Here is a 12,578-nt window from a genome sequence, read left to right on the forward strand (position 1 = left end):
CAAGCAGGGGGAACATTGTTGGGGTTTAATTCCTCTTTCAGTCCTGTTGTGTACCCAAGGTTCTTGGACCAGGGCGACATCCAGACCCTCCCTGTTAAACCAACTTCATAGTGTGACAGATGCAGCCTTTGCATGCTGGAAGTTGACCTGAAAGACCCTTAAAACTTCCCGTCCTTCCTTCATTGAGTCGAAGTGTGATGTATCCCTACTTGGGATATATTCCTCCATTCATTATATTTGCTTCATCTTGTATCCTTTTGAGCGACCTCATGTAATTCTCAGTCCCCTTTGCTGAGTCCTCTTCCTCACCCTTTTCCTCTAAAGTGAATGCTTCCCATTCCAATATGGAGATTGCATATCTACCTTCCATGGAGAAAGTCCTCTACCTGTACCCTTCTCCTGTTGAGCCTCTCCTCAGACAATCATAGGTGGGTGTTTAACCTTTGGTTAAAGGATTTCAACCTAGCTTCCTATTCGCTTCCAGTATCCTGTTTTTTGATCTGGTGCAGCAAACTGGTCCGAGTATCTTGTCCCCTGCCAGAGTCTGGAGGTCTGTATCTGGCCTTAGTGTGGGGATGGCCTCCCTTATCAGTTGGCACTGATCTGAATCACACAGGTTATGACCAGGTGTCCACCACCCATGAGTGCATTTGTTGAATTTGAGTTACAATTAGTCCTTTAACTAATACTTTTCTTAGACCAGCATAATGGCTTTCGATTTGGATGTCGACCCTTTCTGTGCAGCCTTGTTCTACCACAGCTGTTTTACTTGCGTCAAAGCCTTCTTGTAGGATATTTCCTTCCTGGTCCTTGACTTTTTTGGCTCCTGTTTTTGAGGTGTGCTGTCTTCCAATTTTGCCCTCTTCTTTTTGGCATTTAAATCAGATTTTGTCGTATGGGCTGACTTGTGTTCCGGCTTCTTATATTTGGAATGATTGAATGATTGATAGAGGATCACCCCCCCCCCATGTTTGAGGCTACAACAAACTCCAGCAGATGACTTTACTTTTTCTACAGTATATTGCATTTACTCAGGTTATTAATTAACCTAATTCACATGAAGAAATCAATAATAATAATTGGATTATTTTATTACCGCATACCTTATAGGCAGGAAAAGCAAATGGTGCAAAACAATAAAAAAACACTGAATCAAGAATATAAATTTAATCAATATTTAACATTTGCAACAACGATATAATATGTACATATCTATATTTATAAATATATATATAAGGCACTAATCCATTTTTCATACAGCAAAAATATTTGAAATTAACCATATTTATTTTTTGATTTATTCCATGACCCCCCTCCCCATAAAAACAAATATAAATATTATATTATTTTTTTTTTATAAAACATTCTATTCTTTCTTCGTTTAAAAAATGTATATATAGATTTTATTTACACTATCACAAATTGGAAGTTTAACTTGAGCAAATATTAATTGTTATAGGACTAACTGCTAATTGCCTAACCTTACAATTTCAGTTAAGTACTAACTAGACAATACAATAGAATTTAAGGTGTGATGTTGGAAGAAGTTGAATATACTGGAATGATGCTTGTTGGAACACTTTTTGACACTGGAAATACTTGGCACAACCATCATTTCCATCGAGGCGCAATTGCTCACTCTTTTATCTGCTTCTTGTAACCATAAGAATTGAGTTCTGCAATAAAAAATCAATTAATAAAAAGTTTATAGAGGTAAAGGGTATCAAATGAACATTCTTACTTTCATATTCCTGTTCCAGTTTTGTCATCAGGTTGTACCATTCGCTCGGTGGGACTGTGGGAATATCGAGAGTGCCACCGTACTCTTCAGGGAGACAGCTGGGGTCAACATGCTTGTGGAATGATTTTCTATCCGTACCGTGGAAATAGATCTTGAAGAGAAAATATTAATTATAATAAGTTTGTTAAACAATTAATAGTAATAAACAGTACTGTACTGCGACTCACCCTGCTCTTGAGCTTTTCTCTAAGGAAGGGTTTGAAAAGGGCAAATACCATGTTGAAAATGTAGGGCTGATTGATGATGTGAATTCCCTTGACTCGAATCGGTATGCAGTCCTGTAGCCAGTCGACGATCCTTTTCGCAAAAGGAGGAGTGAACTGCATAGTCTGCTGAAGGGAAAGTCCAGCCATGTCGAAGATGACAACAGCACCACAGATCTGGGTTTCTGGTTCATAGACAGCAGCTTCCATAAACAGAACAGCGCCTTTGTACACTTCATCAAGACAGACTTTGTTGTGCTTCCATTTCTCTGTAAGCGAAAGAAGTTTGTAAAGAAGGGGTGCAAACTAAATACCTAATATTTAAAATATCAGTTACAACATTGGCTGTGTAACTTGATTTATTCATTTTACCCTTCAAGTTGAACAACTTGAAAAAAAATTGCACATTCCTACACTTATGAAGGTTAGAGTTTCATTTAAAAAACGATGAAGAAAAGATAATTTTTTTCTCAGAAGAAAACACTATTATTAACTTTTTTATCCAAATGGATGGCTAAATTGATGAATGGTGCTAAAATGAACATCACAGAGCACAACGTGAATAACTAAAAACTTACTTCCAAGAGAAAGTACAAGAATTCGCCTTCCAAACTGATCTCGCTTAGGTAAAACATTGATGACTTCATGGCTGAACACATTGGGTTCTTTGGATGGTACTAAACCGTCATAAATGTTCTTATGTTTATTCTTGAATTCAAAATATCTTTTCGCCTGAAATGATGTTTTTGTTAACACATTAAAATCACACATCTGAGGTATAGATCACTCAGTACTCACTAGCTCGAAAGCACTTTTTGGGTAAAACTTTGTTGGCCGCAAGAATCTAATAAGGAACGCTTCATGGTCGTATGGCGAGTAAAGAGTTTCTTCCTCTGTAAAACATAAATAAATAAAATAAAACATGCTTAATACCTTGAAGGATAAAGAAAGTATAAATGCTTACCCTTGAGCAAGGCGCTGAGCTCTTTAATGGAGCTTTCCCGCAACTCTGGCGTTTCCCTCAGCTCTTTTCGAGCAATTTCCATCACTTCTGGCCTCGGTTCATCTGTTTCTAGCCTGAGGAGAAAGCCTCCAATCTGCACAGTGGGGAAGTCTTCCACGCCACACAGCATCATTTTTGATGCTAAAACATTAACAATATTTATGTAATAAAAAGCACAAAAAAAGTAAGAGGTTTAGATCATTTGAAAATGCTGATGCTTTAATAGAAGCAAATTGTTTTATTGCCGAAATTTCGGTAATTATGCCACTATAATCGGGGTGACATTTACAACCCTTTATACAAACTTCAACTTATAGTAATAATAGGAAGTTAAGGCAGTAGAAAGGAAAAAGGAAAAAATCGTATCATTATTCCATTACATAAACACAGCCCATTGATTTTAAGAAACTCAAAAATTGTTAATTTATTAATCACAGAGAAATGCTTCAATTAGATTCTTTAAATAAATGAAAATCACAAAATATTAACACTAATATAAAATGGGAGGCCACACCGAGGCCGATTTCAAGGAAATCGGAAATGGGTCAAAATCCCACTTGATTTTCCATCCATTTAAAACGAAGCATTTGAGAAAGGTTAGGCCTTGGAATTAGAAATTTAGGCTTTTGAATTGTTTTCTTCATCAACTCTATGCTTTTATTACAATTAATTAAGGTTTTTAGTTGAGATGACAAAAAAGTTAACTTCCTGGAAGTTCATGTCCGAGTGGATCGAGGTCACGATAGCTCAAGTGGTAGAGCAGCGGCGTATCTAGCCGAAGATCGTGGGTTCGAATCCCGCTCGTGCCATTAACTTTTTTTCATCTCAACTAAAAACCTTAATTAATTGTAATGATTTAATTGGACAAGCAGACCACGAAATTAGTGAATCTATGCTTTTAATTGGAGGGTAACCAAAGACGGACGAGGCGGCTAGGGTCGGGACGTCCCAACCTCCGGACTTAACCACCTTGATCCTGCCCCCGGATGAAATGCAATAAAACACGATTAAAAGAAAAAGCGTCGGTAGGCCGGGTCGGCGGAAAAATTCTCACGTATCAAGAGCACTGCCGATAAGTGGCCCTCGGAGGATCTATCACCCGATTAAGGATAGGCCACGAGAACTTTCTTTTGCGCCAAAGCCCTCATATGTGTCCGGATGTAGAGAAAGACCTAATTGGAAGGTACAACTACTTGGCTCTGTATAGATAGCGTGTAGGATGACACCCGATATGAAAATCGTCTTAAGCATGACAGAGAATATCAGATTCCCTGCTCTCAGTTTTGGAGGAAACTAGATTGTACTGATAGTTTTGTGTACCAAGCGTGTGCTGAGAGTGAATGTATTTATTGGCGTGAATGTGTAGTGTAAGAGATGGCGGAAAGTGTGTAGCCTAACGACCCTCAATGAAGTCAGTTGTGTAGTAGATGTAAAGGGTGATGGAGGTATATCGAGTACTCTACCACCCTAATTGAGTGAATGGTATGTAAATAGGAAATAATGTATTTAAAATTGAGTTAGAGTTTAAATGGTTTTGGATCTAAGAATTGCCTGTGTTGGGTGCTCAATTGACCTGCTGACCGGAGACCCAACTCGATGGCTGGACGGATAAGACCTAGGTGCCCCGTACTGCCAACACAAGAGGTGGGTGATTCTGGAGGTCAGTCGATAATTTATTGTCAATTACAAAAGCTGGAATGCCTGTGGACTTTGAGAATTGATAGGCTCAACTCTGTAGACGCGTGTGCGGATTGGAGATAATATATACCTAAATGCAACACAATTATCTATGTAAGAAAAAACCGAATAGACAGAATATTTTATATTTAGAAATATAGAAGTTGTCAACCAGTCTACCAGTCTTTCAGAAAATAAATAAATCAAAATTATGAACTATATGAGAATGAAAATAGTATAAGACCACAAGCTTTTAAATCTATTAAATTAATTTTTTAATTTACCGAGCTGTTATACTATAATAAAAGTTAAAAAAAAATCAGATAAACAAATTCAAAACTTTACAAATAAAACTTCTTCAAGTTAACAAAACTGTGTGCGAAGTGTCTGCAACATAATATTAATGAATCAGGATGTTCGCGGAGGAAGGATTAAATCAAGTGGAGAAATTGTGTCAGGTCCACCGGAAACGTCTCTAACGGGAAAAAGGGCCGTCGTTTCAACATCACGGCAGACTTGAAAGGCGAAGTCCTTGCGCTTCCTAGGGGTTAACAGCATAAAAAGCGTCCGTGGCATAGATCAATCACGGCCGGATTTGCGGTTAGAATTTGTATTATATTTGATATGTTTTGTCGTTAAGCACAATCAGTTTCTGGCATGTTTGTTCTTGTACACCACGAATAATGTTCAACGCAAGTAAAAGCGAAATGTTCGGTTTCAAAGATTCTCCGTTTTGTCCGTGATTTCAACTACTATAATACTAAATTTATATTTTATTTTCTGCCTTGGGTTTTTGATCATTAATGATATGGCCTGGGCATATGCTGTAAATGTCAAAATTGAAAAAAACTAAGAATTTTAACGTGTGGTGATTAGTGACCGTTAATCGATATTTATTTAGAAATCGTGAGATGCGGTCTGGTGTGATGTAGGTTTCAGAAAAACATTTTCTTTATCGTGCCAACGTTTCGATCTTTATTGAGATCATCTTCAGGGCCTGGGATTTACAAACATTGTTTACATATAACAATTACATTTTGGATGTGGAAAAGTAAAGTGAATTTATACAATGCAAAATATATTTTTGAAGATGATCTCAATAAAGATCGAAACGTTGGCACGATAAAGAAAATGTTTTTCTGAAACCTACATCACACCAGACCGCATCTCATGATTTCTAAATAAATAAGAATTTTAACATTTTCCAACTACTCATCTTGAAATTACATTTTTTTAATGAATCTAATTTCTTTAAAAAAAGCGTACGTGTTCAAGTTTCGACTGGCCTCAAAATTTCCAGCAGATAAACTGTGAAAGTTTTAACTGTTGTACAAATAAATGTTTCTGAACGAACCGGTTTGACAAAAAATGAAATAAGATGTTCGAAGTCTTCATTCCTAGTCTTCTTTTCCAAGGATGTTTTTCAAAGCTCATCTTTGACGTCATAAAGATTCGCGTCCGAAAGAAATAAGGGAAGAAAACTCCTTAAAATCAGTTATTACAATTGTTTAAACGTGTTTTTGTGAGTTAACGATTACTCATCGCATTGAAACAAACAGCCATTTTATGATGACACATTCTCGGTCAAAAGACATCAAGGTTGAAATAGACAGCATAATCAATTTGGAGTGTTTATGCATTAGAAAGTTATTTATAAGACAGTTAAGGTTGAGCGATTGAGCGATTGATAGATTAGCTAACTGGCCGTCATTTCGAATATCCCTCCATTAAGATTCAATTTAGTAGATTATCTTCGGGCTAGGTTTTTAAAATGACAAATCTCTTTTAATATAGGTTTGAAAGAAATTTGTCAGAACAATATATATTTCTAGGGGATCTGAACGACAATAAATGTTTAAAACCGAGGTGGAAAAATATATGTGAACTGCGATACAAGAGTAAACTTAATATAATTCACTTGTAATTACACAAAAGTCTAGAGCCGCGGTTCTCAAGCTTATAAATTGTCAACCTTCTGCAAGGATTGGACATGTCAACGAACAATGGAAACCGAGGGAGGAAATACTGGCAGATGCCATTAGGCATTCCGATCCATGCCACTATTCCAAAATATAACTTCACCAACAAGTACAAGTAAATCATACCAGAAAGGAAAGAATATCTTTGAAGGACAATTCCTACTTGTACATTGATGGGTTCAAAACGGATAGGGGCACGGGAGCAAGAGTCTTCGGGATGAACCCGAGGAACGGACTGCCTTTACACTTTGTATATACGCTACTGTTTGCCAGTCTGAAATCATAGCAATTGAACGCATCTTTAGAGAAATAAAAATAGGCTAGAAACACATTCCAAGAAGAAGGACATTTTCTCTGACAATCAGACAGCACTCAAGCCCTCAGCCTCATGCGAGAAGGCAAAAAGAGTATGGAACTGTATGAAAGTACAGACAGAAGTCAGTGACACAAATGACTTATCCTGGCATAGAGGTAAGAAAGTGGACATGTTTGCCAAATAACAAACCAATATGAATCCTCTATTCTTTAGGCCGCAAAAAAGGATACATCCAAAAATGGATCCTTAATGAGTCCAAGACCAGGTGGAATGTTACTCCAGGAACGAGGCACGCGAAGAGATTTTAGAATGGCCATCCGCAAGATTTACAAAGGATTTATCGGAGGATAATCGCAACAGAACCAGAATTCTGGTTAGACCCCTGACATGGCACTGCCGCCTAAGAAGTCATATGTATCGGATAGGAGTACAGACAGAAGAAACATTGTGCAGACACTGTCAGGAAGAAGAGGAAACCGCAGAACACCTTTCGTGCTTTTGAAAGGGTCTATGTAGGTGTAGATTCTTTTAACTAGAAGAGGAAAAACCGAAAACAAAATCCCACAGTAAAAAGCCGGTGGCAAGGCTGTGGAGGTTGATTAACAACCTGAAGCTGGCCAGTCAGTTATAAAAATGGAGGAGTATAATAGATCTACTGGAATCGAGGTGCAGAAGACCTTTGATCACTCTTTATCCCTATATCTATCCCTAGACTTGAATTATAATGATGTATTAAAAAAACGATCAGGGGGTTAGACCAATTAGTCAGTTCCTTCGATCCACTTGAAATCATAGGTTTTAAAATTGAGACTGTATGTTCACATTTTTTAAATATTTTAAATTCAGTCATGTAAGCTGCTGGTAAGAATAAAAGCTGCAGATATCTATTTATGCTTAGATGGAAAAGGAATACTTCCTTTTCCCCTCTCGTTGGAGAAGGTCATCTTAAACCCTTGACCTGTAGTGTGAATAAACTTTAAATTTATTTGTAATTTGAATAAAGGTTAAAAAAAGTATTGGTTGAGATGAAAAAATTACTGTCTCGAGCGGAATTCGAACCCACGACCTTGCTGCTCAATTACTTGAGTTATCGTGTCTTCGATCCACTCGGACATCAACTTCCCACTTGAACCTACCTTTCGAATTGTCCCTCCTTTTTGCCATTTTTCAAATGTCGTGTAATCAGGATTCGATTCTCGGCGACAAATGAAATGGCCGCGGAGAGCTTTCGTGAAGATATACTTCATTTTACTTATTAAATTCATTGGGGTTCGTGGTCCGATTGACCGAATTCATATTTTCAATTAATTAATCTTTATATAAGGTACTGGTTGAGATAAAAAAGTCAGTGTCACGAGTGGGATTCGAACCCACGACCTTCGGCTAAATACGCCGCTGCTCGACACTTGAGCTATCGTAACTTCGATCCACTCGGACACCAACTTCCCATCTCAACCGCACTTTTTGAATTTTCCCTCCTTTTTGCCATTTTTGAAAAGCGGAGAAGTAGCGGACCACGAAATTAGCGAATTTAACGAGTGAAAATGAAGTACACTTCACTAAAGCTCTCCGTGGCCATTTCATTTGTCGTCGAGAATCCAATCCGATTACACGACATTTCAAAAATGGCAAAAAGGAGGGAAAATTCAAAAGGTGCGGTTGAGAAGAGAAAGTGTCCGAGTGGATCGAGGTCATGATAGCTCAAGTGGTAAAGCAGCGGCGTATCTAGCCGAAGATCGTGGGTTCGAATCCCGCTCGTGCCATTGACTTTTTTATCTCAACTAAAAACCTTAATTAATTGTAATCTTATAAGTTTTATTTCTTCATGGTTTGTGTATTTCGATATAATTAAACTGACCGATCTTAAAATATATGTTATTGTTGTGCTAGTAAACGTGCACGAACCTGATAAGTACAACAATAATGACAAAATAAACAAATCATGCATTTATTCGTCGTAGAAGGAGTCTCAAGTCACTTCGGCCCGATATGACCTTGTAATATTTCTTAATACAGTGGCATGACTTTCAGTATCTTCATGAGTCGTACGTGTTTTGTACTTCGGTTGAATAAAATCCGGTTCTACTCAAATCTAGTTTTTTTTGTAGGTTAAGACCTCACATGAGTTGCAGTATCAATTAGAAAAATTTTATTTGAGTTAATTTTTGCTAACGATTATGAAAGTGAAATTCCCTGGGTGAGAGCTGACACAGGCCAATCTGTATGGCTGGCACATTTGATGGGTTTTTGGCCAACAAAGCGATTCGCATTCTCAAAACGGTTTAGGTACTTTTGTGGCCTTATAAATATTTACTTACATTTGTCTTCTCAACGACCTTATCACGTCTGCTTTTTTCATATAAATATTTACCAAATAAAAGAAAGTTTATTAAATAATTGTGCAATCCGATGGGGGCAAAAACATGCTACATCTTACGATAAAAAGATCTTCCTGAAATAAAGCACCAGGGTAATTAAACTCTGGCCAAAAATTACTTTTCCATGCCGATGTGATTAAATGAATAATAAATGTAATTTTTTGTAATTATTTATATCTAATATTATTTTATACTTCCTTATAAAGTTCGTTTTTTTGTCTTGAATTTTTAGTAATTGTTCTTTGCCATCGTTAATCTGATCAAATTTAGTTGTTATCAACACTGCAAGGCCGAATATATTTTTTTGTGTCAGTAATTGGATTCATTTTCTCCTCGTTTCAAGACAATTACAATCTCACTTATGTTAATAATTGTCGTAATTGTTTGGAAGTGTCTGCGTCATTCCCTCGTCCTTGTCACCAGGAACCGAATATTAGCCTCGACATCTAATGGAAGATCGAATGGCGTGGAAAAACTTACTTCAACAATTAATATCAATTAACATCAATTTCTATAAGGCCCACCTTTGATCATAAAATACATAATGTTTTTTTTATGGAAACCGAACTCCGTGGACTTGTTCGTCTGGGAACCCGATGTTTTTAATTAATACCAGGGACTTCTTTAACTATCACTAACGGCGTTCCCCAGCAATTGTACCAAATACGTTTTCTCAAAATTAAACTCTTCAAATACCGTAAAATTATAATTAAACGTGTCCTTCGTTAATCCTAAGAAATATTTTGTCAAAGAAAATGGAAAATTATGGAACAACCGAAAATGAAATATGTGGTCTACTTGGACAACAGGTCCCATTCAGTGATGTACACCAAAATACCATGTCAAAATCTAAAACGTGAATCCTTGCGTATTCACGTTTTCTCATAAGCTGAGTCACCATTGTCGGATCCAATGACGCGAGCACTTTCTCCCCGGTTTAATATCGCCTTTACGCAATTTCCTACAACGTTCTTTAATATCGGTGTAAAAGGAGCGTCCAGTACGCATTATTACCATATTTTACCTAAGCACTATGAATATTTCACGAAAATAATCTTCACATAAATTCCAGGGTTGGCCGAAAACAATTGCTTTGGATAAAGTACAATCGAATCACCAACCGAGGGACGACTTATCAATAAGACGTTCCTCGTTTCGCAATTCTCACCTTCAAAAACAATGCACAAAGATAATTGAAGGATAATTCAATTAGTACTTTTATAAAAGCATTTTTTATTCTTGTCATTCAAGTTTAAATTTTCCTGTTCCTTTTCTCAACAATTAAACTTTTTTTTGGGCTTATTTTAAATTCGTTTAAAATACAGACTTTTCGTGTTCTCTGTCAATTTTCAGCAGCATTCAGCTAATGAACCTACTTGCGAATGAATCGCTTTTTTACAATATGAAGGATATGCACATAATTTCTCAAAAAAGGACCAAAAACCTTTTATTACCAACTTAACTAACTTAAGTAACTTGTATTTGTTTTCATCTCAGTGTTGAAAATACAGTCGATTCAAGTTATACTTTAAATCAATTTGTAGCTGTTCCTCTTACGAACCAACTTTCGGAAGTTTAACTGTTAAAATTTTAGAAATTGTCTAAAAATAATAATATAAAAGAATTGTAGGTGCACGTTTTAGCATTAGGCGAAAAACTGACAAGAAACGTGCTAGTACTCTTCAAAAAACAAATTTTAACCTTACTCATAAGAGTTATTTCCGTTTAAGATCAACTGAATTATAAAGTAAGTTAAGTAAATATTTGTTTCTATTAATAAAATTTTTAAAAATGCAGACGATTAAGTTATACTTTTAGTCAATTGTCAACAGTAACTATTCAACATAGGAAAAATTAACAAGAAACATGCTAGTACTCTTCAATAAACAAATTTTAAGCTTACTCATACAAGTTACTTCCATTTATGATCAACTGAATTATAAAGTAACTTAAGTAAATATTTGTTTCTATTAATGAAGATTAATGCACAAAATTATATGCATAAAAAATGCAAATGATTAAATTATACTTTTAGTCAATTGTCAACAGAAGAAAAACTAACAAGAAACATGCTAGTACTCTTCAAAAAACAAATTTTAAGCTTCCTCATAAAAGTTACTTCCATTTATAATCAACTGAATTATAAAGTAACTTAAGTAAATGTTTGTTTCTATTAATGAAGATGTAAAAAATGCAGATGATTAAGTTATACTTGTAGTCAATTGCCAACAGTAACCAGTCCACAGAATAAAAACTAACATAAAACATGCTAGTACTCTTCAAAAAACAAATTTTAAGCTTCCTCATAAGAGTTACTTCCATTTTTGATCAACTGAATTATAAAGTAGTTTAAGTAAATATTTGTTTCTATTAATGAAGATGTAAAAAATGTAGATGATTAAGTTATACTTTTAGTCAATTGTCAACAGTAGAAAATCTAACAAGAATCATGCTAGTACTCTTTATAAAATAAATTTTATGCTTACTGAAAAGAGGAACCTCCACTTAAGATCAACTCAATTATAAAATAACTTAAGTAAATATTTGTTTCTAATAATGAAGTTGTAGGAAATGATTACATTATACTTTTAGTAAATTGTCAACAGTAGAAAAACTAACAAGAAACAAGCTAGTACTTTTTATAAATCACATTTTAAACAAGAATCTTTCTGAAAAGAGCAATTTCTTTTCTGACTTTCTCCTTCTTCTTTCTTTCTCCGACAAAACAAATTTTGAATGAAGTCAAGTTTTTTAAAAAGCTTTTTGAAAAGAGCAACTTCCTTTTATTGTCTGCTGAACTCAAGTAATTTTTTTTGCATTACTGTCAAATTGTCGAATGAACTGACGAGAAACATGCCAGTAGTATTTAAAAAACAAAATGATAACTAAAGGTTTTCTCAAAACAGGGACTTCCTTTATTTGTTTACTTAATTGCGATTCCCTGCTTTAGCATTTAAAAAAAAGTATCCGACATAAAAGACATTTTAAAAGATACGTTTGCGACCTCGATCCTGCTACAACGTGTAATCACATCGAGATTATTGTTGTTAACTATATAAGCGACAATTTTTTGTCAGATAACAAAGGGGAGAAAGGACGGTTTGACAAAGTTCAGTCAGTTTATTCATCGAGTGATCGGCGATGATAATGTCTTTTTCAGACAAGTTTATACCGATTTCAGATTTAATGACATTATTTTTATTGTGCAAAAATTGCGTTAC

At 35.5% G+C, this 12,578-nt stretch overlaps 1 protein-coding gene across 2 annotated transcripts in view; it reads right to left on the reverse strand.

The window, feature by feature from the left end:
• Nucleotides 1-1,343: 1,343 nt before the first annotated feature.
• The window catches only part of LOC106668786 (alpha-tocopherol transfer protein-like), a 38,078-nt gene continuing 26,843 nt past the window's right edge, over nucleotides 1,344-12,578 (reverse strand). For both annotated transcript variants that reach the window (XM_014397880.2, XM_014397881.2), the window contains exons 2-7: nucleotides 2,969-3,148; nucleotides 2,803-2,897; nucleotides 2,583-2,736; nucleotides 1,969-2,273; nucleotides 1,742-1,892; nucleotides 1,344-1,676 (exon numbers count right to left, since the gene is read on the reverse strand). In XM_014397880.2, coding sequence (XP_014253366.1) covers nucleotides 1,636-1,676; nucleotides 1,742-1,892; nucleotides 1,969-2,273; nucleotides 2,583-2,736; nucleotides 2,803-2,897; nucleotides 2,969-3,148 — 926 coding nt within the window. In that variant the 3' untranslated portion in view covers nucleotides 1,344-1,635. The remainder of the gene's footprint in view (nucleotides 1,677-1,741; nucleotides 1,893-1,968; nucleotides 2,274-2,582; nucleotides 2,737-2,802; nucleotides 2,898-2,968; nucleotides 3,149-12,578) is intronic.

The sequence above is a fragment of the Cimex lectularius genome, unplaced genomic scaffold (genome assembly GCF_000648675.2).
Source record: "Cimex lectularius strain Harlan isolate CLEC.00 unplaced genomic scaffold, Clec_2.1 scaffold25, whole genome shotgun sequence".
Classification (NCBI taxonomy): Eukaryota; Metazoa; Arthropoda; class Insecta; order Hemiptera; family Cimicidae; genus Cimex; species Cimex lectularius.